The sequence below is a fragment of the Vicia villosa genome, linkage group LG2 (assembly GCF_029867415.1).
Source record: "Vicia villosa cultivar HV-30 ecotype Madison, WI linkage group LG2, Vvil1.0, whole genome shotgun sequence".
Lineage (NCBI taxonomy): Eukaryota > Viridiplantae > Streptophyta > Magnoliopsida > Fabales > Fabaceae > Vicia > Vicia villosa.
In genome coordinates, this window is record NC_081181.1 from 205842015 (window position 1) to 205868966 (window position 26952).

The window sequence follows — 26952 nt, forward strand, 5'->3', positions numbered from 1 at the left end:
CAATTATTGTGTTTGTGCTCATAAAGGATTTGGGCAAAATCCTTTGAGGTATCGACTGAAGAGCTTTCTAACCCAATTGAGTTATCTGAAGGGTTATGAGTTGACCTTGTTAATTGTTGAGAATATAATAAGTGTGAGTATGGGGAAATAGTCCCACATTTGATAGAAATAAGGTGACTTGAGCATTTATAAGTGGGAGAAACCACCCACCTATCACCTTAAGGTTTTAGGTGGACAAGTGATGTGTCTCCCACAAAGGTGTGTTCCTCGCTTGACCCTGTCTTGATTGTTGCGCTAACAAATGGTATCATAGCCCTTGGTTTGAAAAAGGGATCGGCTTACTTGTATTGAAAGTATCTCCACGTGGACTCATGGATAAGCGTCCTGCATGTGGGTAAGAATATCTCGTAGAAGAGAGTCAACAACAGTACAAGTGTATGTGGAAAAGAGAGCTTCCACTTGAGGGAGATCATTATGGACTCACACTTGAGGGGGAGTTTTGAGAATATAACAAGTGTGAGTATGGGGAAACCGTCCCACATTGGATGGAAATATGGTGACTTGAGCATTTATAAGTGGGAGAACCCACTCACCTATCACCTTAAAGTTTTAGATGGACAAGTGGTTTGTTTCCCACAAAGGTGTGTTGCTCAAAGGAAAGTCCCAGAAAATTAAGAATGTTCCTCGCTCAATCCTTCCCCGATTGTTGCGCCAACATTAATTATGAGGATTGTAGAATATTATTGTTCCCCTGTTGATGAGTAATATTGAGTAGAATGTATAATAATTTCTACCATGTAGGTGAACATATTTGAGTAATAATATTTTTACCCTGATGATAGTCTTGTTAAGCACTTATGTTAGTTGTTTTACGACCCCGGTGATGGGCTAAAATGAGTAATAATATATTTTTCTCTATTGATGAATATTTGAATTGTAATTATATAATATGTTGAGTTGAGTAATTTAGCGAGGAATTACAGAGCTAGCCTTACATTGGCAAAATTGTGGATATAGATAGGAACCTTGCTGAGTATGAGATACGAGTATTATTTGTTGTTGAGTGTAAAATAAGATGTTAATTGTTGTTTGAATATGGGTTGAAATTGTTATTACTATGATTCATGCATTCATGTATATCACAGATAGGTAAACGTGGTCGCGATTAAAGAGGAACCAATGACGGTCTCATGTTCAGAAAAGAACACGATTTAGAGAAGAATCAGTGACATAGATAATTCAGTAATATAACTCTGACATCCAAAAACTTGGTACCACGTGCATCTTGGAGGAAGAGTATATTGCATCATACATTTGCATTGTGATTGTTGTTGTTGTAAATTATTGTATGAGAATGATAATTGATGTTATTGTTATTTGAAAATTGTCATTGGTGTTTTCTACACCGATAACATTTGCGAAGTTATTCTCACCTCCTTTTTGTTTGTTTGCTTGTTTGTGGTGTTTTGTACTCTCCGAGGCCTCTTCATTTATTTACTGCTTTTTCTGCGTTATTTAGTTGTTGATGGTGTTCTGATTTGTAACATTGGGATTGAGACATTTTATTTGTTGTTATGATGTCACTGTTTTGGATTATTTATTTAATCAAATATTTTATTTCATCGAGACAATTTTAAAGTATGTTTGAAGTTGAGTTCTGCTGTTGTTTTTTGTTTTATTTTGAAAGAGTATGTTTGTTAAGTATGTGTAACACCTGTTTTGGAGAAATAATTGTTTATTTTTTATAAAAAATGTTTTCGAGATTTAAGGGTGTTCCATTAAGCAATACAGACCAGATATTTTTAGATAATTCAAAAATTCTTGTGTAATGTGCTCAAATGTATCATAGTCAGTAAATTCATATCGATCAATTGAATCACTACTTAAATATTTCTTTTCTTCTCCTTTATATAGCATGTTGGAATATTAAGAGTGTGTAAGCAATGAAGTATCTGAAATGAGTTTTGTGATGTAATCAGTGATTTCATCTACAACCTCTATGGTTGAAGCCAAAATTATTCTACTTTGAAGATGATTAGAATCTTTGTAATTATTAATTAGATCAGGATATGGATTTGTAACAATAATTTCAATTGAATCACTAAAATTAAATATATAAAATTTTTATGGAATGGTAATGCCAACATAACCATCATCTAGCTCTCAAATAGTTCCATCACTAATCTTTAATATTCAATATGAAAATTTTCTAGATATCTTCACTACGGGATATTATAGACCCACTTTATAAGCGCATAATATTTGTAGTTGTGAGGACTGTAGGGATGCGGGTAGATTTGCGGTCTTGTTTGAGGTTTTTTGGAGAAGTAGGAATAATGTGGTTTGGTAAGATGTTCGAGAAGATGCTATAAGAATTGGTTTACAAGCCTATCACAATTGGTATGATTAGTTTTTAGGTAGAGAGGAGCATATGGTTTGCGATTCTAATAATAATTCAGTTGTTTGGACTCCGTCTATGGTTAATCAGGTGAAGTGCAATGTTGATGCAGGTTTTAATAATGTTCGTGGTAGTAATAATAGAGGGTGGTGCTTTAGGGATCATTTTGGGAGATTCTTTAGAGCAGGTGTTTCGTGGGACGTGGGTCTTTTTTCTGTCCTTGAAGCCGAAGTCATTGCTTTGAAGGAAGCAATCTTGCATGCTATCTCCTCCCAATTCTCTCATGTTACCTTTGAAATTGATTGTCAATTTGTTGTCAATTCTATCCAAGCTAAACATGTCGGCTCCTCTGAATTTAGTTTTATCATTAAGTCTATTCAGAATTTGTTATGTTTATTTTCGAACTTTGAGGTAATGTTTATTAAACGTCAAACGAATTCGGTTGTCCATACGTTAGCTAAGGCTGCCAATTCTTGAATTAGGTGTAAATTCTTTAATATGATACCTCCTTGTATTGAACTTTGTAATTTGATGAATAAAATATATTAAATTTGTTTCTATAAAAAAAAATATTTGTAAATTTCAATACTTTACAATGATCCTAAATATATAAAGAATTTATCGTTGCATGAACAATCACCTCGTAGTATAACAGAAAATCACCATAAAAAACAACTATTTTTTTTCAAATATCTTCTTAGATCCTTAAAGCATTGAACAAGAATTTGGAAAATAGAAAAAACATGTGTTAAAAAAAACAAAATTTAAATTTTAAAAAAATGGAAACACAATTTCCATAATAATATTTCTATATTTGATCTTTTTAATACTTTTCCTTTTTATCATATACTAAAAAATTATTTTAGCGGCTACTTTTCTATCATGCTCTTTTGTTTTCTTAATTCTTGTCTGGCTGGAGTTTGTCCAGTAAAATACATAACACACTTTTGTTCTTTTGTTGTTACCCTCTCTCTTTCTCTTTCTCTTTCTCTTTCTCTCTCTTCTTTCTTCTTACTTACACTCTCACTCCAAATTTCTCTCCCCATTTTTTTCATTCTTCTTCATCACTTCTCTCTTTCATTTCAACGTGTTTTTAACGCACTCAAAAAAACAAGTAACTGTTTTCACTTCACTTTACTATATAAACTGGTAAGTTTTGTTTTTCTTCTGTTATCAATTTTCTCGTGCACGCACGTTACATAGTTTTCACAGAACGTGTTTCTCTTTTGGTCAACCATTATTTTTTCTGTCAATCTTTTGATCTGTCTTCTTATGTTCCTTCAAACGCTGTTTTGTGTCTGTTTCTGCCTCCTTAATTCATCAAAGTATGTTTTTTTTTAATTTAAATAAAATTCTCTTATACCCTTTTTCAGTTGCTGAGAATTAAAGCTGAGTAGAATTAAAGAAAAGTGGAAAAGAAAAAAAAAAGAATTTTTCTTATTTTCAGTTGTGATTTCATTAATGGGTTGAACTTTTTTTCTCTCTTTCTTTTTCTCATCATTCTGATCTTGATTTTCTCTTCTTCTACACTCTTTTGCATTACATGAATAGAAAAACTAATCAAGTTTCAAGCTTTATTGGATTTTCTGGATCTTTCTTTGTAATTGTGTTCTTTTGTTGAATTTGACTTTTAGGTTGGTGATTGATGATAATGGTAAATTATTCTAATTCAATTTTCATCACAGTGATGTCATTGTAAAAGTTTGATTTTTTCAACCTCAAGTGTTGTAAACAAACTCTTGAATGAGTTTGAAATTGACTTGTTCAAATTCAATGTTTTTTTTTTAACTTTGAATTTTTTGCAGTTTTTGGGAGGTATGTAAATGGATTTGGATGATGTGATGAACAAGGAATAGAAAAAGAAGGAGAGATGAAAGAGGAATCTACAGGGTTAATTATTGGGATTTCTATTGGTGTTGTGATTGGAGTTGTTTTGGCTATTTCTGCATTGATCTGTTTTAGATATCATAGGAAGAGATCACAGATAGGGAATAGTAGTTCTCGGAGGGCGGCTACGATACCGATTCGCGCTAATGGTGCTGATTCTTGTACTATTTTATCAGATTCAACCTTAGCTCCTGAATCTCCTGTTAGGTCTGGGAGAAATGGCATGAATTTTTGGATTGATGGTTTCAAGAAGAGTAACATGGTTTCTGCATCTGGAATACTTGAATATTCATACAAGTAAGGTTTTTTTTGGGTCCATTTACATGCCTTGAAACTGAAGTATAATTAGCTTTCTATTTATTCTTAGAGTTTAATTTCGATTCGTTGTTGGTGTATATGAATTAAGTTCTTATTTTTATTCGGAATATGAAGGCTTCGGGTTCAAGCTTTAGAAACAGCTTTCCCTTACGCGGTAAGACTGATAAACCTATCCTCTAGATCGAATCCTCGTGCGCGCGTACTGAGCCTCCCTTTATGAAATGGTTCATTATAACAGCATCATTACACTTGTTGAAATAAGTACTATTTGATATTTTCTAGAATTTTGACTCATGTATGTTTGTCCTTCCATATTCAACCGAAACCGATATGTGCGTATGATAATTTGCGAATTAAGGTGGCAAGTATTTCTTCGCTTATGGTTTTAACTCTGATGTTTATATTTCAGGGACTTACAAAAGGCGACATATAATTTCACAACACTGATAGGACAAGGTGCATTTGGTCTTGTATATAAAGCTCAAATGTCTACCGGTGAGACTGTTGCGGTGAAAGTTCTTGCAACAAATTCTAAACAAGGGGAGAAAGAATTTCACACCGAGGTAAAGATGTTTACCGATAATCATTTAGCATTATACTTTTCTAGAGTAGAGTAGTTTGATCATATTTAACTTTTTGTTAGGTTATGTTGTTGGGAAGGTTGCACCACAGAAACTTGGTGAATTTGGTTGGATATTGTGCAGAAAAGGGTCAACATATGCTTGTTTATGTCTACATGAGTAAAGGCAACTTGGCTTCCCACTTGTACAGTAAGTTATTGATATTTTTTTATTTCTTTCGAATTCAACTTGTGTTTGCGATGATAAATGGAGCGCATAAACTTGTGTTTATATTTAGGTGAAGAGAATGGGAATCTGGGATGGGATTTGAGGGTTCATATAGCGTTAGATGTAGCAAGAGGCTTGGAGTATCTTCATGATGGGGTAAGTTACCATGTGATATGCGCTCGCTTAGATAATCCGGTTTTGTATATTTAGTTACAATTGTATTTGTTATTGTCACTACAGGCCGTTCCTCCTGTCATCCACCGCGACATCAAATCTAACAATATTCTCTTGGATCAGTCGATGCGAGCACGGGTATGTCCTTGTTGATCATCGCTGTATTTGGATTGACTTATTTCTATAATCATTTAGTGTTGGTTATGATGCTTCTTATGCTCGTATTGATTCTGAATCGAACAGGTTGCTGATTTTGGACTTTCAAGAGAAGAGATGGTGGACAAACATGCAGCTATTCGCGGTACCTTCGGCTATCTTGATCCCGAGTATATATCGTCAGGGACATTCACAAAGAAAAGTGATGTATACAGTTTCGGAGTGCTACTCTTTGAACTCATAGCCGGACGAAATCCTCAGCAGGGTCTAATGGAATATGTTGAACTCGTAAGATCTTTCTCCCCTCCTCTTAATCTAACGATCTATATTTGTTCTTATGAATACTATTGATGAATGAATAGGCGGCGATGAACACGGAAGGGAAAGTTGGTTGGGAGGAGATAGTTGATTCAAAGCTCGAAGGAAAATGCGATTTCCAAGAGTTAAACGAAGTAGCAGCACTCGCATACAAATGCATCAACCGCGCCCCGAGGAAGCGTCCATCAATGAGGGACATAGTTCAAGTACTGACTCGGATCCTTAAAGCAAGGCACCAGAGGAATCATCATCACAAGAATTCGCTTTCGGAGACGGCAGATGAAGTTGCAATGGATATCGATGAGGCGGAAAATAAGGATTCTGTTACTACTGACCACCACAGAAGAGATGAATCTATAGATAGTACAACTGACACGTATGATTTGTGACAATATTGTTTTCTTTCCTTTTTGGCTTTGCATATGAATATGACCTTAACTAGAAAAATTAGGATTTGAGTGATTTGATGATGCCTCACATCATTTTCTGTAGTTTTGTGTAACATTCTTTTTTTTTTCTTCTTTTATTGTTTCATTGTCTTGTCTCAGTTCTGTTGTTTTGCAGAACAGAAACTCCAAAATTTGTATATTATTACTTTTCATGAATGAAATTGATTGAGTAAAAAATAGTTATCACTTAATATTTTAAAATTCTTTTATGCAATTATTTTATATTTTAGAATGGTGTCAAAGTGGTACATGATTAAATGAAAATGCAAAAAAGTTTACACTATTGATTCATAGTTCAACATATCTAGGAGTTAACAAGGATTTCATGTTTCAACTGTAAAAAGAATTTAACTTAACATATGTAAGAGTTAACAAGGATTTGCTGTTTCAAATTTAGAAAGAATTTATCTTAACAAAATATAAATTTATCAAAAGGCATATGTAACGACCTAATTTCATTAATAGATTAAAATTGAATTAATTAATAAGGAGTTACATAAGTGTTATCGTAAGTAAGGAATTTTGAGTGGCCTTGTTGTAATTAAATGCATAAGCACAAGGTGATAAAAAAAAATGCATAAGCACAATAGAACATAAAGAATTACTATCATTTGAATCAAAATCAAAATCAATTTTTATTATTATTTTTTTCTTCTCAACCTAACTCTCCTCTTTTCTATGGTCAAAATTTTTATACTACAAATTTTAATCAAAAATCACAATTCAACTATGAAACTTAATCGATAAATTTGACTCATTATAATGGAAATCTTAGTTTTTTCGTTTTACGCATTTTTTTCGTTTGTATCAAAATCCTAAATTCTAAATTTTCAAAATATCAAAATTTTGAATTTTGCATGTGTTATTAGTATCATCCTTCAAGACCCTCTTGTAGTAAAGGAAACAAATGTGAGATTTTTAAATGTTTTTATCGAAGTTGTTGACTAGAATAAGTTACAAGTGATGATTCAAAATTCCACATATTCAATTTGGTAGTATGTATGTGCATTTAACTATCAAGACTTTGTTAATACTTGAGATCGGGAGTTGAAAGGATCCAAGTATAAAATTTGCTTGAAGATTGATCGGAGGGAGAGACTTTAGAATTGGAACTAGATATTTTCCTTGCAACAACTCAATTAGCGAGTTCCTTTTAGAACTTAGCTATGCAAATGAAATACTAGTGCAAATTAGTTAGATGATTAATTTAAGCAAATAAGTTAGTTCTTTAGAAATCCCAAAACATTAGTTTATGGGTTGTTTGACATTTCATTACAATGTTTATTACTCAATATTATAAAGGTGAATTTCAAAATTCATATGACACATGTGTCATAAAACTGATCATATCTTTTATTTCGTAATGGTGTTATAGATTATTTTTTGGAATTTGAAAAGTATACTTAATTATCTTTAATTTGAGCACTAATGTCGTACGGAGAAGAATTGTAATAAGGTCAGGGCATGAATTTCAAGTTAAAGTTGTAGTGTTGAAATTGGAGAATCTGCGTTTAAGGATTTTAAGAAAAAAAATAGTAATTTATTGATTATATGTGTGTATGTATCTGCCCTTGTCTTGAGAGCTGAGATAATTTCTGGGATTGCTTTGTGTTGGTAAAGTCCTATACTCTAGGGGTCCACTCCATGTTTTGTTACGTTTCTTATGGGCTTCCTCTCTCTATTGACTATCAGGACTTCCCCCGTCGCTCGTGCATAGACAGGTTCCAAAATTATTTGACTTGGATTCATTTAAAATGTGAGCCCCGTGAATATGTTGTTCAACTAGACTCTCTCACTCTTGATGAGGATGAGATGAAGAAAGATCTTGACACATTTTACGATAATCTTGGTTATGAGGGGGATTTTTTTTCCTACTGGAGTAAAGTATTATATGTAGAGGAAACGGTCCATTAATACACGTGTTATTGTGAGTGCAACTAGTATTCTAGATAGGAAGGAATTTTTCGGTGAGGATAAGGTATTTTCCTTGTAGCCTCCCCCCTTTTTGACATGGGTCTTTGATATTCATAGATAAAATGAATTCTTTAAAGAAGGTTTTTGACATTGCTAAAGTGTGGGAGGCTTAAGGTGTCATTGTTACTCCTTTAGTTGGGGTTGTCACTCCTCATATTGTTGGTCCTAGTGCATTTTCCATTATTAGAGTCTCCTTAGACTCCCATAGTATAGGTCAACCTTCTTTTGGGGTTGCTGATGTAGTTTCTAAAGACTGGACTCAGTCTCATTTCCCATGGATTTGAGTTCCCCATGGGAGGATCTGGATAAACTAACCCGGTTGTATGGGGGTGCCACTTCCGGATCATCCACTTATTTCCTCAAGTTACCGACCCTTTTGCTATCTCGAATACCCCTCACTTCTCAAGAGGCACTTGTTGCAATATCTCAAGAGGATCTTGCTTACCTTTTGAACCTTCCTAAAGCGGATAAGATAGAGCTCTTCTCAAAGGCCACTTTCTACACTTACCAAATTATTTCTATATTTTCTCTTGTTGTTGATGGTCGGGGCGATGGTATAGCTATGGGTAATCCTTCCAAAGAAAGGGATACATGGAAAGGGAAATGTAAGGCAAGTGAACAAGGGAGATCCAAGCTTCAACAAGAAGTGTTACCTCTTCCAATAAAGACTAAGAGTGTAGAGTCTCTTCAAAAGGAGGCAAAAGTTCATGGATCCCATTCCTCTCTTGCTTCCAGGATTATTGAGCTTCAGTCCTCTCTAAAAATGGAGAAAAATCTCAAAAAGAGGCTGCCACCGTTGTTGCATATATAAAGTCCCATGCTGACAAGGTTGTGAGATCCCTTCAATAGGAGAAGGAATATCAACCTAAGGATCGTGAAGCCTATAAGGAACAAGTGGTCGGCGTGAGAAATGAGGTTGATGAAACCCGCCATCAAACTCTTAAGAGGGCGTATGGAGCATTTGACCAAGATGCCAATGAAGTGGAAGCACTTCGCCCAGATATTCCTATTCCTCATGCGCCGCTTTATCCACTCAAGGTCGTTCGAGACAGGACCTTTGTGGAGGATGACAGAGCAGCACCTCAAGATAGAGAAACTTAATTTCATCTTATGTTCAATATAATTGTGCCCTTGTTTTTTATTATTACTTGTATGAACCATAATTTTTATTTATTTATATTTTTTATTGACTTTTCCTTTATGCTTGTCATGCTTCATTTAATATTCTTTCGGATCTTGATGTACCATTAGGTTCATTCTTGACTCAATCTCTTAACTTTGAACGGGTTTTTGGTTTTTATCTTTGTTATGTCCATATTGGATTGTTCTATCAAGTAGGATTTTGCATCGTTTTTATTGTCCTTCGTATGCCCTTGAGAGGGAACTAATCAGACGTTAGGAGCTTGTTGTCACTTACTACTTAGTGAGGCTTGGCAGTTGGCATAGTTGTGTAACTTTGTTGTCCCGGTCGATGGAAGGCGGAGTAGCTACCAAGCTTCATCCTTACATATCCTAGTTAAAAGGAATAGGTGTAACTACTAAGCTTGCCATTACCCATCCTAATTAAAGAGAGCTGGTGCAAATCTTCAGCGTCACTAGGAACCTGTTGAAACATATTCTGTTAATGTTTTGAATATTACAAACTATTTTATCTAAGAAACTCCAAAGTGATTTCATCAATTTATCATCTAAACAATTCATGGCCTTTATCAAACAAAGAGTTAAAATGGTGATTCAAGACCGTACTAACAAAGAACAAAGCTTTAAGAACATATGGATTCTCAGAAGTTCAATAAGTTACTTTCAGATTTATGGTCCCAGAATTATTCCTTCAAATTTTGCATCACAGAGTTACTCTCCAGAATTATGGCCCCAGAGTTACTCTCCATAATTATGGCCCCAGAGTTACTCTCCAGAATCACGGTCCCAGAGTTACTCGTCCCAGAATTACTCGTCCCAGAGTTACTCGTCCCAGAGTTACTCTCCAGAATTACTTTGCCAAGAATAAGTCTTTGTTGAAATAGTCAAAGTCCTACAAAGACAAAGTTGCCAGCACTACTCAAAGAAACTCTCGGCACTTCCTTCACACTTGCCTTGCTCTATAAATACAAGTCTCTTGCTATATTCTCCAGCACCGAAAATATCCACAAGCATACAAAGAAAGCCAAAGTTCTCATTCACAAAGTGATCATACTCTCTATATATTATAACTCTCACTACCATATAGTGATCAAACAAATATTAGAGTAATCATACACATTCTATATTAAAAGTACTCACTGCCATATGGAGAGTATTTAGGAATTTATTGTAAACATCCTAAGATCACAAAGTATATCATAGATATACAAACCAATCTTTTTGTAAGCTATCTGTAAGCTATACCATTCAGAAGTGTAAGCCTGGTGAGGCTAAGAATACATAGAAGAAAAAGTTATTGTAAGAAGATTCAATAAAGGATAATCTCACAGGGCGTGGGGACTGGACTAACCAAGTTGGTGAACCAGGATAAGTTTTCTTGTGTTCTTTCTTTATAATCTTTTTCTTATATTATTCACAGCTATGTTTTATCACACACATTAACATTAATTACTCAAACCTCTAAAGTTATTACTAATCATTTTCTTCTTATCAAAGCCATTTTCTAAATACTTATATAAAATTTAAAAGGGACACAATCCAACCCCCCTTATTGTGTCTTACCTTATTCCATCAGAACCATCCCCGGCCAAAGGTGGGGTTTTTGTCCCTATACGCAGGTTTTATTATAATTCGGGGGTAAATGTCTCATAGACTCCACTGCTTATGCTCTTGGAATGATTAGTTCCTAAAATAAGGGTGCGTCTGCTGCATAAACATAATATATGTCATATTTGAGATGATTATAATATTACTTCGCTGTACAGCATTTCTTTTAGGAAAAAAATTATTTATTCGAATTTAGATGAATCTTGAAAGATACGTATCTTATGTGTGGATGGGATTAACATGCGTTTCTTTGACAAACGACGTTAGAAGGTGCGCGCCTGACCGTCTAGCAATTAAATTTACCTTCAAAGGGATATCAATAAATGATTTTTATTTCCCTACCTGCTTCTTCCCTCTATGGCGAGTTATGGAATTCAGCCCTCTAATTTTTAAGGGTTAAATATGTTTGTGCTACTTCTAAATATCTCAAATTTCATTTTTATTCCCTCAAAAAAATTCCTTCAAAGAATGATCCTCCTAAAATTTTTCATCCACACTTTTGGTACCTCCTGCAACTTAGTGACGGTTTTTACAACTTAATGACAAAATTAGCAAAAATTTATTATTTAGTGACTGGATTAACAATAGTTTTAACAACTGTTTTAGTATTAGGGACCAAAAGTGTGAATGAAAAATATTATGGGAACCATTATTTGAAAGAAATATTTTGAGGACTAAAAATGAAACTTGACATATTTAGGAGTACCGCAAACATATTTAACCCAATTTTTAATATATAATCTTTCAATCGGATCATAGTACAACATTTCATTGAATAACCACCTTTCCTATAGTTGAAGTGAGTTACTTGAAATTTATGCAACAAGTTCTGCATCGGTCGATCTTAAGTTTACGCCATTGCAGCTATCAGGTATTGTCCATCTTGAGTGTGAGAACCCTCATAGATTTGTCCTTTAGAAAAAATGCCTCATGGGCTTGAGTTGTTGTGTAGGTGAGTTCGGTTGGCCAGGCAGTGGGAGTAGATTTAAATGATGTGTCTCCTTCCGTAGGCAGTCATCAAATCTGGTGGATCCACGAGTTTCCTTTCTCCTTTTATTCCTACCAGTGTGGAGGAAATCTGTTTTCGTGTTCATCTCGAGCTATATTCGAATTTGCCAATTTCCAATGTATATTGAGCTTCTCAAAACGATACAACCTATCTCTATGAAGAAGAAAGGTCTTGAATTTTTAAGATTGAGTTTCTCAAAATGATACAACCTATCTTTAAGATAATTGGAGTGAAAAATGGAGATCAGAAAAATATCTTAAATCTCACGTGTGATGACTATATATGTTGGATAGTTTCAATTGGTCTATGCATAGTTTGACTTTTGAATTAGGCCTTTAGCCGTCTCAGAATTATATATTATTATTATTATTATTATTATTATTATTATTATTATTATTATTATTATTATTATTATTCAACAAAATTAAGGAAAAAGATAATAGAGATGGAGTTAAAATTTGGGCTTACAAAAGTAACCAACTAGAAGCCCATAGTCCATTTGACCCAAAAAAACAAAAAGCCCATGGTCCATTTTCAGAACAAATTCTCTTCATTTTCTCACTTTTATTGAGATTTTGTATTATCCAGAATCGTTATCAGAAGCAGAACCAAAAAGAACAAGAGGTTACACCCATTCACAACAACAATGGTAGCTATGGCTATGGCTTCTCTTCAGAGTTCCATGACCTCCCTCTCCCTCTCCTCCAACTCTTTCTTCGGCCAGCCTCTCGCTCCCATCACTCTCTCCCCTTTTCTTCCGGTACCTCTTTCTCTTACTCCATTCTTTTCCCTATTTTTATTTAATTCAATTGTCAATTTTTTCAATTCAAGTTCGTTTAAAGTCTCCAACTTTATGGGTATCAGCATTTCAATTTTTGTTTTCTTTTTTTATGCCAATTTTCTCATTCCCTGTGATGGAAGATCCAGAAACTATAACTATACTATGTTTATTTTCTTGTGGTTTGTATTTGTGGTTAAAATTTGGTTCGGCAAACTTCTGATTTGAGGTCATTGCCTTGTTTTATGCTGGAACATTTTAATGACATGGACTAAACTTTAAACCTGTGCTTGTGTCGACTTCGATGTGCTGTTTTGTTATCTTTATTTGCTGTTCATTATGTTAGTTCGCATGAAGTTTGGTATGCCGTTTTTAATGAATATTCTAAATTCTTGGTGCGGCTTTGAATTTCATTTACTCTTTTGATTAGCCATTAAAATTTGAGATTATTTTACTTTCTATTGCTCGTCGTTTGTACAAAAATAGTGTTGTATGGTCAAATAGCGGCGATAACAGTGCTGCTATAGTTCTATAACATGCAGGGTTATCAAATTGCGGCACCATGGCCGCTATGACAGATATACATGGCAGTTTTTCCGCCATAGTCCGCTATAACGGCACCGCAAAGCAGCCGTTAAGGCGGGATTTTGGCTCTCCGCCATCGACGGCACTGTTAATATGGCGGATTTTGATGAATCGGCTATAAGAAATGCAAAATTATCCTAGTTTTACTATTAGTGCAATAGCGGCCACTACTCCAGTTTCTGCTAGCAGATATGGCGGCGCTAACAATAGTTAAAAAAGAGGATTTTTGGGTTTTAAAGTAAAAAAATTGAATAGTCTGCACATTTCCCTTTTTTATTTGTATAGAGCATGCCTTTTTATATTTACAATTGACCTATTATAACCGATATGCGGCTTCATCCATTTGCCTGCAAAGCTATCTGCTGTTTAACATAGCAGATTTTTGGCGTTGGCTTTTTTTCGTAATCTGCTATTGATAACACTGCCAGAATGCAACAATGCAATAATTCTATATTGTTTAATTCTTGCAGACGAAGCTCTCAAAAGTTTACTGCAATAACTTAATATGAATTTTATATTTGTGATATGCAGGGTAAGCCAACAGAGAAGAAATGTCTTATTGTGATGAAGGTCAGTACCAAATTCTTGCCTGCATAAAGCTTTTATATTCTTGTGAAAAGGAAAACCAGAATAAACCTTTAAGCAACATAAATATATTGTCTAGCTAGCTTTAGAAATTGTCTTATGTCATATTTTTTTTCTGTTTCTTCTCTGGCAGCTTAAACGGTGGGAGCGAAAGGAATGTAAACCAAACAGCCTTCCTGTGTTACACAAAATGCATGTTAAACTTGGAGATACAGTGAAAGTCATATCTGGACATGAAAAGGGTCAAATAGGGGAGATTACTAAGATCTTCAAACACGACAGCACCGTCATTGTTAAAGACTTAAACTTGAAGACAAAGCATGTGAAAAGTAGAGAAGAGGGAGAACCAGGCCAAATAATTCAGGTGATTATCATCATCCTTACGAGAAAAACATTACTATGAATTCGGCTGAATTTCATATTACCTCTGTCGTTTTTTCTTGGGAACCGGAAGTTTAAGAAAAAAAGAAGGTTTAGAAACATGCGTTGATGTGTGATTTTGTTTGTTATTGCATTTGTTCTCATGGAATCTAAATCTTTGAGAAACCATTGCCTTGAATTTCAGGTTGAAGCTCCTATCCACAGTTCAAATTTGATGCTTTACTCCAAAGAAAAGGAGGTAGCAAGCCGTGTAGGTCATAAAATTCTTGACAACGGTAAAAGAGTTCGCTATCTGATAAAAACTGGAGAGATTATTGATAGTGTAGAGAATTGGAAGAAGCTGAAGGAAGCTAATGCGAAAACTGCAGAAGTTGCTGCTACCTAGCTTTACTGTATTACTTCATGTATTCGGCAGTTATGTAACTCTATGTATTTGTATTTTTTTGCTCATTTTATTTTAAGTGTATATTATGTTATTATTTTAGTTACCTATGTTGATCTTCATATACAACTTAGTAATTGAATTTGTTGTATTTTTAGAGAGAAAATGTTATTGACTCTACCTGCTGCTGGAGAACTGTCTCATGCACACAATTCATTCACTGGAGCTTGGTTCCCACACGAAATTATAGTGGGCTATATGCTTCAAAATTATGTAGTCAGTCCTTCCTCTTTTGATAGGATAGGCCTTGATACAGTGAGTTAGACATGTTATAAGGAGGAACAAAAAATCTATCTTGTTCACGCCACTTGAATTTGTTCTCATGCATCAACTCTGATCCCTAAACCCTTGCCCTGTTGCACGCTTAGAAGCTATTAGTATCTCTCTCTTTTTTACAAATAGAAGCTATTAAAATATTATTAACTTATTACAAATCATAACCTCTTTTTGTGTTGTTAGTATAGAGTATATGTGTACTCTTGTTATAGAGTATTTTTCTCCTTGTATTGTAGAATAGACTTGTACATATGTGTCACATCACTATCTTGTAGATAGTATATATAACATTTGTAACCTATTGATTGATTAATGGAGAATACAGATTATCATAAGAGAATCACATCACTATCTTGTAGATAGTATATATAACATTTGTAACCTATTGATTGAGTAATGGAGATTACAGATTATCATAACAGAATTTTGTTATGCCTTATCCTTTCTACTATTGCTGCGTTTCTTACTTCTTCATCATAGATTCATGGATAATCTTGAACATGGTGCATTCTTGCCACTGTTTCATAGCTTCAGGTGTCACCATTAACATGGTATCAAAGCCTGGTTTAAGATCTGGTGGGCCAGTTATTATGATTTCCGCTATCGGGTCACCTACCATTTATTTCCACGCTCCAGTTGTCTAGTTCTGGGCCTGAGGGAGTGTGTTAAGAGTCTCACATTGGATAATATATGGCCTAAACATGTGCTTATAAGTGGGGACAATCCTCACCCTACTAGCCGGTTTTGTAGGGTTGAGTTAGGCCTAACCACATTTCTTAACATGGTATCAGAGCTCCAAAAACTCTGGTAGCCATCATTTTTTTAAGGTATTATTCGTTTCTTGATTATGTTTTTCAATCGATTCGACGTTATCTTCGTTTTTCGATTGATTCTTTGTTGCTTTCTTCATCGGTCGAATCTCTATTCGTTTTCGTTTTCGATCAATTTCTCCTTTTGTTATCTCTGTAATTTGTTTCCCTTTTGTACCAACTCTTCCAGTCCATATTACCTGCATCCGAATGAAAATTCATCCCTTGTTCTTGTTACCCCTCTTCTTGACGACAAAAATTATCACACATGGGCTCGATGCACATTGCATTGATTTCAAAGAACAAGGAAATATTCATCGATGGCATGCTTCCAAAGCCTCCAGTTTCGGATGTTCTCTATGCTCCTTAGATTCGCTGCAACACGATGGTATTGGCATGGATCCATTGTTCCATTTCAGAATCTATAGCTACATTTGTTTTATGGATTGAGAATGTTGTTTATGTATGGAGAAATCTGCAAATTAGGTTTTCTCAAGGTGACATTTTCCGCGTATCTGATATACGAGAAGATTTATATAAATTCCGCCAAGGAAATCTTGATGTTTCCAATTATTTTACCCAAATAAGGGTTATGTGGGATGAACTAGAAGCCTATAGACCAATTACTACTTGTTCTTGCGCCATACCTTGTTCATGTGGTGCCCTTGGATCTGTTAGAAAGTATCGGGAACAAGATTATGTGATCAGATTTCTAAAAGGATTGGACAAGAAGTTTACACAATCCAAGACTCATATCATGATGATGAACCCTCTGCCAAACATTAGTCAGGCCATTGCTCTGATTATTCAACAAGAACGAGAACTCAATAGTTCTCAATCTGCTATTTCTAACAGCACTGGCTCTGAAGAATTAACAGCTCTTCATTTGAATGCAGCTTCAGGTCACAATTCTTCCAAGACTAGCAACAATTCTTTCAAGGGCAAGAGCAATGGTTATGGAGGAAATAAGAGTCACAATAGAGTGTGCACTCATTATGGTAGAACCAACCACACATTTGAGATATGTTTTCTCAAACATGGATACTCTCATGGGTTTAGAGGTAAAGAAAAATCCCATACTTCTAATGCTCAATCTCAATATGTGGCTTCTGTTGAAACAGGTCAGGCATCTCCCGGGCAGCAGTCCACTCAGTCTATGCTTGGCTTCACTCAAGAGCAATATCAAAGTATCCTGGAGTTAATTCAACAGTCCAAGCCCAACCCAAAGGCCAATTCCATTTCCACCTCACCATTAGTCTTAAACTCTCGCTCCACTCATGAAAATGGTAAGAACAACTCTTTATTATGGGTTCTTGACACAGGTGCTACTAACCATATAACCTTTGATTTAGCTAATTTCACTTCACACAAAACCATTGTTCCTATCCATGTTAGCTTACCTAATAGTTCACATGTCATTGCTTCTATTTTTGGCACTGTTTCTATTTCCTCATCCCTTGTTTTACACAATGTTTTATACATTCCTAGTTTCCATGTCAACTTAATCTTTATTGCCAAACTTGTACAAAACAATGATTGTGTTGTTCATTTCACTGATAATTTGTGCCAAATCCTGCAGAACCATTCCAAGGAAATGATTGGTTCAACTAAACTTCACAGAGGCTTATATGTGCTTGATTCCTTTCAACACAATCATGCTTGTAATTCTTCTATACAAGATACATCTTTACTTTGGCATTTAAGATTAGGATATCTTTCTTCTATAGGGCTGCAACATGTATCTAAATTTTTTCTCTTTATTCCTTTTAAATGTAACACTACTTTTCCTTGTGATCCTTGTCACTTTAGTAAACAAAAGAAGTTGTCTTTTCCTCGTAGTAATACAAAAACTAAAGCACCCTTTGAACTTTTACATGATGATGTTTGGGGCCCCTTTTCTACTATATCAATGTTAGGACATAGGTACATTTTAATTCTTATTGATGACCATAGTAGGTACACTTGGATAATCTTCTTAAAAACCAAAGATCAAACTAAGTAGAGTATTATCCAATTTCTAGCACATATTGAAAATCAGTTTAACACAACTTTAAAGTGCTTTAGATCTGATAATGGAACTAAATTCCTTACATTATCTGAATTTTTTTGTCCAAAGGAATAGTCCATCAAAAATCCTGTCCTTACACACCCCAACAAAATAGGGTAGTAGAAAGAAAATATCAGCATATTTTAAATGTTGCTCGATCTCTTTACTTCTTATTTTGGACTAGCCCAATAATCTTAATTGGCCCAATCCACCCATGAGTGTGAAGAGGCCCAATAGGCGTTGACCCACTCCATGGAGAAAGCAGAGGGCGAATCTCCCCTTCGACCGAGCACGGCTTATCAATGGATCCCCCACAGCCTAGGGTTATCCGAGCACGCTGAACCTCCGTCCCCGTCAACGGCTAGTTCCTCTTGCTCGGCTAACCAAGAACTATTTAACGGTTTCCTATATTTTGGACCCTGGAATTATGCTCAGGCCCACAAATATAGGTAGACCTAGTCCAACACCTAAGAGAACATTATAAATAACCATCTATACCTAAAGGGCAACGTAATCCAAACTTTGCCCAAAAACCTCATACTTTCTGTTGTACATTTGTTCTCTTTCTTATTTTGGCATCAGAGTATCTTGCAGGTACAACCCCTTTTTTCCTCAACCACCACCGAAGATCAAGCCATCGTTGCTGGCCACCTGTTCTAACTCATCTCGAACACTTCCATTCCAAGATTCCTCTCACTATGTGGAACTTCTGCATCCAGCATGTTGTCCACCTCATTAATAGGTTACCTACTCCCTTACTTAATCTTAAAAGCCCTTATGAGATATTACATCATCAACCTCCCACCCTAATTCATGTCAAAGTATTTGGTTGTTTGAGCTACGCAATCTCTAACCAACCACACAAAACCAAATTTGACCAAAGAGCTAGAAAAACTGTTTTTTTAGGCTTCAAGGATGGGACTAATATCCTATATGATCTTCATTACAATAACATTTTTGTCTCTAGGCATGTGACCTTTTATGGAAAAAAATTCCTTAAAGCTCTGTTAAACCTTTTGATAAGTCTCACCCATACCTCATCTAAATCAATTTCCCACATATGAAGATCATGAATTATCACATTAGTATCCAAACTCTACTGACATATTCAATATATTTGATAACACAAATTCCTCTCCTAGTCTACAACAACAACCTAATAACTATAGTCCTGGTACTACTGATAATGACAACTCAGCTCAACATCTCAATACACACAGTCCTGCTCCCTCTGATAGTGACTCCTCAAGGACAGAAAGAGAAACTATGTAGCCTGGACAGCAGAGCAACCCTGCACACCAAACCGACCCAATAGAAAACCGCAAAACCGAACCAAATCAAATTGAAACCGCAAAAAACCACATTTGGTTCGGATGTGTTTGGGTCATTTTTTAACAAACCGCGCGGTTCGGTTCAGTTTGCGGTTTGTATTTTACAAACCGAACCAAACCGCATTATGTTACTACCCCCAAACTTCGATTAACTTATATTCAACTCAAACTCAAACCTATTATGCCTTAGCCTTAGGATTACGAATGATTTTCTCTTCCTCACACTTAAGGTTTCAGTTTAAGTCTTCTCAAATTTCTCCTAGCGGTATTGCACATTCTTCTCATCTTCTTTTCCAAATACATATCACATATTCTTTTATAGTCTTTCATCTCTTAAGTTCATTCTTTTTCATATTATTATTTTTATTCTAATGTTCTCTCTTCCAATTACGTTTTTAATGTTCATCTTCTTATCTAATTGCATCTCTTCTGCTCTTTTTTTTCATCTTCTCTAATATTTCATCTCCTATTTTTTTCTATTTCATTATAATGTTTTTGATATTATTTTATGCTACTATTTTATTTTATTTTTTATTCCACTTTTATCTAATATTATTTTTGTAAATTAAATGAAAAGTTATTATCCAAATATGATGAATTTTGTTGTTATTTGCTAACGCATAAATGACTAAATACAAAGTTATGTTGTCATCAATATGTGTATGTATGGCTCAATAAATTTTTGTAAAAAAAAAACGAACCAACTGAACCAATCCAAACCGCATTGGTTTGGTTTGGTTCAATTTTATTTCTAAAAGCCAACCGAACCGCACACTTTTTCCTCTTGCGGTTCGGATGATTTTTTTACGTCAAAACCGCCCAAACCGCACCGTGAACACCCCTAGTCTCATCCAAGACAACCACGTTTTCAAGTTGCCATTCGAGTTCTAAGACACTTGAAGTCTGTCCAGACTGTCCCTACCATTGGTATCCTTTTATCTGTGTCAAGTGACTTGAAGCTACTAGGGTTTGCTGATTCAAATTGGGCTAGATGTCGTGATACTAGGAAATCAATTACAGGTTATTGTGTGACGCTAGGTTCTTCTCGCTTATGTTGGAAGTTAAAAAAAGTAACATACTGCATCCAGATCCTCTTCTAAAGCTGAGTATAAAGCTTTGGCCTCTATTACATGTGAAATTTAGTGGTTGCAGTATCTGTTTCGTGATCTTAATGTTAAATTCACTCAGCCTGCATCTGTTTTCTATGATAGTAAATCAGCAATATCTTTGGCACATAACCCTACATTCCATGAATGAAGTAAGCATATTGAATTAAACTGTCAGGTAGTTCGAGAACGACTTCAGTCTAAACTCATTCATTTGCTTCCAATCTCCACTCATGATCAGCTAGCAGGCATGCTGACCAAACCTCTTCATTCTCCAGCTCTTAAGAAAACATTGGTCAAGTTAGGTCTTTGCAATCTCCAAAGTTCAACTTGAGGAGGGCTGTTAGTATATAGTATATTTGTACTCTTGTTATAGAGTATTTTTCTCCTTATATTGTAGAATAGACTTGTACATATGTGCCACATCATTATCTTATAGATATGTATATATAACACTTGTCATAACACAATTCTGTTATGCCTTATCCTTTCTACTATTGTTGCGTTTCTTACTTCTTATTCATCATGGATTCATGGATAATATTCAACATGGTGCATTCTTGCCACTGTTTCATAGCTTCAGGTGTCACCATTAACATGTATCAAATGGATGTTTAAATTATAATATAGTGGAGAAAGTTAATGCTAATCAACTTCTTAATTTTGCAGATGTTCAATTATCTTAGTAGGTTTTTATTTTTTTATAACCTCGTTAAAAAATAGAGAACTTAAAAAGAGGTATGTCTATCATATTTTTTACAAAATTATTCTTTATTCTAAGTTGGGTGAAATAAAAAATGGTTATGGAATTTGAAGTAAGACCTATATTAGAAAGAAAAAAAATCTTCACAATTATTTCCATCTTTATATTTTTGTGATGAATATTAGTACGGTTAGTTGGATGCATGCAAAATTTTCACTTGTTCCTCAATCGCCAAGTCACTCTAAAAGTGTTGGAAAAAAAGCTTTAACCACTAAAAGGAAATTTGTGTCAATTTAAAGCTTGTAGCAACTTTTGTTCTTACTTATTTCAATAGATTTCACAATTGGGCAGAACTCAACATGGATGGAAGAGTCCCCCGCAAAGTTGTCAAACTCGCGAGTCTACTCGGACTCGTAAAGGTTCCGTAGACTCAAATCGCTGACTCGACTCATAAACTCGTACGAGTCTGTGGAAAATTAAAAATTACTTTCAAAAACCTGTAAGTGACACATATATGACACACTTCTATATTTTTACACTTGTAAATTCCTTATATATTATTATGTATATGCCCTAAAGCCATGTAATAGTTTAATTAGGGTTTACATTTCCGCTCTTTACTTTTTGCACCTTATGACTGTTATTTAACTATTAGATGTATGTTAATAGGATTGTATGGTAAGACTAAAACTGGACATAGATAACCCTAGTTTCAAGATAAAATAATTGAATCAACACACTTCTTACTCACTCACCTTTAGGGTAACCTCTCTTGTTGCCTTACGATTACATGGTCATGTCCCTCGAACGTAGGGATACTTTAGCAAAAGACGCTTACGATTAACATCAACATAGTCCCTTCAATATAAAGATCATAGACCCTTCGAGTTGCCTACAGAAAGATGATCTTGTCCCTCAATGATGCTACGGTAAAACGATGATAGTCCCTTCGAATTGCTAAGGTATCCTTACATGTTGCCTTCTATGACCATTCGATGACCCTACGCCCGTCCCTTCACATCCAATAGATAGGATTTCCTACAAATTAATGGTATGGATAATACTATCTCTAAAACAAAAAAAGACATAGAATAGGAAAGACTATTACTTAGTGGGTAGGTTCTCCTAAATGCTTGCTCACTCCCAAATTCATTTTCACACCTCACTTTTTCAAACAGAATATTTTCAGACAACACTTTGTATACATTCGTACAAGAATCATTACAAAGTATGCCTTACTAATGGCACTCCAAATATTTTCAAACACACACACACACACACAAGTCAAACGAAGTGAGCTAAGCAATTAAGAACCCATGGATAACCATGGATACAAAGGGTGCTAAGACCTTCCCTTTGTATAACCTACCCCCCGAACTCAAAATCTTTTAAAGGTCTTTCCTAATAAAATTGGATAAAATAAAAGTCGGTGGCGACTCTTGCTAACCGCAACATGTTTTACAAAATAACAAAACAAAAAGTCAGTTCTCCCACCCTATTACACCCTATCCCGCCCGAACCGAGGAGGGAATACAAGCTGATTGGAAGAGGGGAGAATCTGATAAGGATTATATCCACCTTCACTTAAGGACGGATAATTGTGAGCCTAATGACGTTGAAGTGAATGCCTACGAATAGTTGGCACTTCGTCTGCTATGAGCATTGGGGTTGTTGATGCTACTAGAATTTTGGTCAGTGATCCCCTATAATATGTAACTTTTAAACACACCATTATGAAAAATGTCAATCTTCTTGTGCGAATGTATGAGGTAGATCAATCAGTCCATGATGTAGCCTTTGTGCAACTAAATGTTATCCTCTTGCGTGATGTTTCGATCTTCACGCCTTTTTTTCGTAGATTCCTTCTCCAAGTGAGACGTTGTATCTACAAAGACACTATAATGTCAAAGTAAAACGAAGTTTATGCAAATACATAGTAATATGAATAGGATATTGTGCAATCATACTCGAGGTAATGAACCCTTATAAATTATCCATAATCATATATACCCCATATTGTTGTTATTTTTGTTTCAATGATCACTGTGAAATCGTTACTAAATGAATATTTTTGTTATCACAACTGAATCTTGAGATAAACGATGACACATATCTAAATGCTCCATAACTTTTAAAACGAAAAAATATAAAGTGTTTATAAATTCTTTATCTTTATTGTGTGCCACATCATTTAATAAAATTTATATAGAATCTACCTCATTTTATAATACTCCTAAAAAATTTAGAGTTAAAAGGTAGTGCACTGACAGTGTAAAATAGTTTTACACTGTCAACCAATAGAGAATCATCAATATGCCATGTCATTAAAGTTTTTTTTAAATAAAAAGATGTTTTAATTGGATACATGGTGGTTAGGGGTGGAAATAGGCTAGGCTAGGCTAGGCTTTAGAAGACCTGAGCCTGGCCTAGGCCTAAGCCTGACCTAAGGCCTATCATAGGCTCAATTTTTTGGCCTGGCCTAGCCTTTTTAAAAGCCTAGCCTGTGTTAGAACAAGATTTGTTCTTATCAATTATCTTAGTTTTGATGATAACAATAATATGAATTTTGCTTAAGATAATATGGTACTCTAATCCAATGCAATTTCCCTTTCAGGAAATATATATAAAGAGTACGCATAATTCAGCGCTCAGAAGTTGTATCTCAAATGGTTCAGCATGCAACATCAGAACATGGTCTGGCAAGACATCAGAAGATGGTCGAAGCAGAATCAGAACATGGGTCTATGGAAGCATCAGAAGAACATGAGATCAGAAGCACTGAAGATCAGAAGATGGTATCACGCTCAGAAGCACTTCAAGGTCAGAAGATCAGAAGATGCTATGCACCAAGCTGTTTTGACTCTGATGATATTCAAACGTCGTATTCACAAACATCAGATCAGAAGGAAGTACAGGTGGCAGACTACGCTGACTGACAAAAGGAACGTTAAAAGCTACTAAAGGCTACGTCAGTAGACACAGCGTGAACAAGGCTCGAGGTAGTTGACAAAAGCGTATAACATTAAATGCGATGCTGTACGGAACACGCAAAGCATTAAATGCATTCAACGGTCATCTTCTCAACGCCTATAAATATGAAGTTCTGATGAGAAGCAAGGTTAACGATTCTGCACCAAAACAACTTATATCAAACTTGCTGAAACGCTGTTCAAATCTAAACTCAGAATCTTCATCTTCATCAAAGCTCACTACATTGCTGTTGTAATATTTTAGTGAGATTAAGCTTAAACGTTAAGAGAAATATCACAGTTGTGATTATCGCTTTTAAGAAGCATTTGTAAACTCTTGAATAGATTACATTAAGTTGTAAGGAACTAGAGTGATCGTGTGATCAGTATACTCTAGGAAGTCTTAGCAGTTGGCTGAGCAGTTTGTAACTAGAGTGATCGTGTTGATCAGAATACTCTAGGGAAGTCTTAGGAGTGAACTAAGCCTAGAGTGATCGTGTTGATCAGTAGACTCTAGAAAAGTCTTAGAGGGTATCTAAGCAGTTGTTCCTGGAGTGATCAGTGTGTGATCAGAAGACTCTGGAAGACTTAGTTGCGGACTAAGTGGAAAACCATTGTAATCCGTGCGATTAGTGGATTAAATCCTCAGGTTGAGGTAAATCATCTCTGCGGGGGTGGACTGGAGTAGCTTCGTTAACAGCGAACCAGGATAAAAATAATTGTGCAATTTATTTTTTATCGTCCAAGATTTAAAGTCACACTTATTCAATCCCCCCCTTTCTAAGTGTTTTTCTATCCTTCAATTGGCATCAGAGCGCCGGTTCTAAGGTGCAAGCACTTAACCGTGTTTAGAAAAGATTCAGGAAGAGAAAAACGCTTCATTTAAAAGATAGTTGATGAAAGTGAAAAGTCTACATCTACACCTGCATCTACATCTGGCTCTGCTGAGCAATACAACGGTAACAATGGTTATACTAGACCGCCGGTATTTGATGGTGAAAACTTTGAATACTGGAAAGATAAACTGGAAAGTTACTTTCTGGGTCTAGATGGTGATTTATGGGATCTTCTAATGGATGGTTACAAACATCCAGTAAATGCCAGTGGCGTGAAGCTGTCAAGGCAAGAAATGAATGATGATCAAAAGAAGCTTTTCAGGAATCATCATAAATGTAGAACTGTTTTGCTGAATGCTATCTCTCATGCTGAGTATGAGAAGATATCTAACAGGGAAACGGCCTATGACATATATGAGTCCTTGAAAATGACTCATGAAGGAAATGCTCAAGTCAAGGAGACTAAAGCTCTAGCCTTAATCCAGAAGTATGAAGCCTTCAAGATGGAGGATGATGAAGACATTGAAAAGATGTTTTCAAGATTTCAAACTCTTACTGCTGGATTGAGAGTTCTTGACAAGGGATACACCAAGGCTGATCACGTAAAGAAGATCATCAGAAGCTTACCCAGAAGATGGGGTCCTATGGTGACTGCATTCAAGATTGCAAAGAATCTGAATGAAGTCTCTCTGGAAGAGCTGATCAGTGCCTTGAGAAGCCATGAAATTGAGCTGGATGCAAATGAGCCTCAAAAGAAAGGTAAGTCTATTGCATTAAAATCTAATATCAAGAAATGCACTAACGCTTTTCAGGCCAGAGAAGAAGATCCTGAAGAATCAGAATCTGAAGAAGAAGATGAACTGTCCCTGATCTCCAGAAGGCTAAATCAACTCTGGAAGACCAAGCAAAGGAAGTTCAGAGGCTTCAGAAGTTCAAGGAAATTTGAACGTGGAGAATCTTCTGATGAAAGAAGATTTGACAAGAAGAAGGTCATGTGCTATGAATGCAATGAGCCTGGACACTACAAGAATGAATGTCCAAATCTTCAGAAGGAAAGTCCCAAGAAAAAGTTTCATAAGAAGAAAGGTCTTATGGCAACCTGGGATGAGTCAGAAGATGATTCAGAAGATGAGCAGGCCAACTGTGCGCTGATGGCGACAGAAGATGACGGATCAGAATCTACATCAGAATCAGATTCTGAAGAGGTATTTTCTGAACTTACTAGAGATGAGTTAGTTTCCGGTCTAACTGAACTTCTGGAACTCAAGTCTCAGATTAGTCTCAAATACAAAAAGCTGAAAAAGCAATTTGAATTTGAAACAAAGAAGCTTGAGTTGGAGAATTCTGAATTAAAAGAAAAACTTTTAAAATTATCCAATAATGTTGGATCTCCTTCTGATTCAGAAAAATCCACTCCTAGTCTAAACCATATTCTGAAAGAATATGATTTAAGTTTCAGGAAGTTCTTATCTAGAAGTATTGGCAGAAGTCAGCTAGCTTCTATGATATATGCCGTATCTGGAAACAAAAGAGTTGGCATTGGTTTTGAGGGTGAAACCCCATACAAACTTGAACCTGTTGATGAAATGAAAATTACATACAAGCCATTGTATGATCAGTTCAAGTATGGCCACTCTCATGATATTAGGCACACTTCACATGCTCAAAATTTTCACATAACACACACCAAGAAGCATGTGACACAACCTAGGAAATATCATGAAACTCACATTAAAAATTATCATGCTGTTCCTCCTATTGCTTATAATGTTAAACCCAAGTTCAATCAGAACTTGAGAAAATCTAACAAGAAAGGACCCAAGAAAATGTGGGTACCTAAGGATAAGATTATTCCTATTGCAGATATCCTTGGCTGCAAGAAGGA

General features: G+C 35.4%; 3 protein-coding genes across 6 annotated transcripts; all 3 read left to right on the top strand.

Moving 5' to 3' along the window:
• The first annotated feature begins 3333 nt into the window (after positions 1 to 3333).
• On the top strand, positions 3334 to 6684 carry LOC131653685 (calcium/calmodulin-regulated receptor-like kinase 1). 4 transcript variants are annotated; one of them, XM_058923942.1, is made up of 8 exons: positions 3334 to 3547; positions 4204 to 4582; positions 5013 to 5166; positions 5247 to 5373; positions 5462 to 5547; positions 5632 to 5703; positions 5809 to 6009; positions 6084 to 6683. In XM_058923942.1, exons 2-8 carry the CDS (start codon positions 4269 to 4271, stop codon positions 6426 to 6428), a joined length of 1299 nt encoding a protein of 432 aa, XP_058779925.1. In that variant the 5' UTR covers positions 3334 to 3547; positions 4204 to 4268; the 3' UTR covers positions 6429 to 6683. The 4 variants fall into 4 exon arrangements, with proteins under 4 accessions (XP_058779925.1, XP_058779928.1, XP_058779926.1 ...); XM_058923945.1 differs by lacking the exon at positions 3334 to 3547 and adding an exon at positions 3554 to 3723 and having other exon boundaries at positions 6084 to 6684; XM_058923943.1 differs by lacking the exon at positions 3334 to 3547 and adding an exon at positions 3758 to 4052 and having other exon boundaries at positions 6084 to 6684.
• A 6105-nt stretch (positions 6685 to 12789) lies between these two features.
• LOC131653688 (large ribosomal subunit protein uL24c) lies at positions 12790 to 15040 on the top strand. The gene is made up of 4 exons (XM_058923947.1): positions 12790 to 12979; positions 14114 to 14152; positions 14301 to 14531; positions 14733 to 15040. The coding sequence occupies exons 1-4, from the start codon at positions 12866 to 12868 to the stop codon at positions 14931 to 14933; spliced, it is 585 nt and encodes a 194-aa protein (XP_058779930.1). The 5' UTR covers positions 12790 to 12865; the 3' UTR covers positions 14934 to 15040.
• Positions 15041 to 15246: 206 nt separating this feature from the next.
• On the top strand, positions 15247 to 17878 carry LOC131653686 (uncharacterized). Its single transcript, XM_058923946.1, has 2 exons — positions 15247 to 17361; positions 17655 to 17878. Exons 1-2 carry the CDS (start codon positions 16461 to 16463, stop codon positions 17684 to 17686), a joined length of 933 nt encoding a protein of 310 aa, XP_058779929.1. The 5' UTR covers positions 15247 to 16460; the 3' UTR covers positions 17687 to 17878.
• Positions 17879 to 26952: the final 9074 nt, after the last annotated feature.

Excerpts from the sequence above, each read along its gene's own strand:
- LOC131653685 (XM_058923942.1), top strand. The coding sequence starts at position 4,269 with ATGAAAGAGGAATCTACAGGGTTAATTATTGGGATTTCTATTGGTGTT. Across the intron at positions 4,583-5,012 it reads ATACTTGAATATTCATACAA|GGACTTACAAAAGGCGACAT; the intron begins GTAAGGTTTTTT and ends TTTATATTTCAG. Across the intron at positions 5,167-5,246 it reads AGAAAGAATTTCACACCGAG|GTTATGTTGTTGGGAAGGTT; the intron begins GTAAAGATGTTT and ends ACTTTTTGTTAG.
- LOC131653688 (XM_058923947.1), top strand. The coding sequence starts at position 12,866 with ATGGTAGCTATGGCTATGGCTTCTCTTCAGAGTTCCATGACCTCCCTC. Across the intron at positions 12,980-14,113 it reads CTCTCTCCCCTTTTCTTCCG|GGTAAGCCAACAGAGAAGAA; the intron begins GTACCTCTTTCT and ends TGTGATATGCAG. Across the intron at positions 14,153-14,300 it reads AATGTCTTATTGTGATGAAG|CTTAAACGGTGGGAGCGAAA; the intron begins GTCAGTACCAAA and ends CTTCTCTGGCAG.
- LOC131653686 (XM_058923946.1), top strand. The coding sequence starts at position 16,461 with ATGGTATTGGCATGGATCCATTGTTCCATTTCAGAATCTATAGCTACA. Across the intron at positions 17,362-17,654 it reads TCGCTCCACTCATGAAAATG|AACCATTCCAAGGAAATGAT; the intron begins GTAAGAACAACT and ends CAAATCCTGCAG.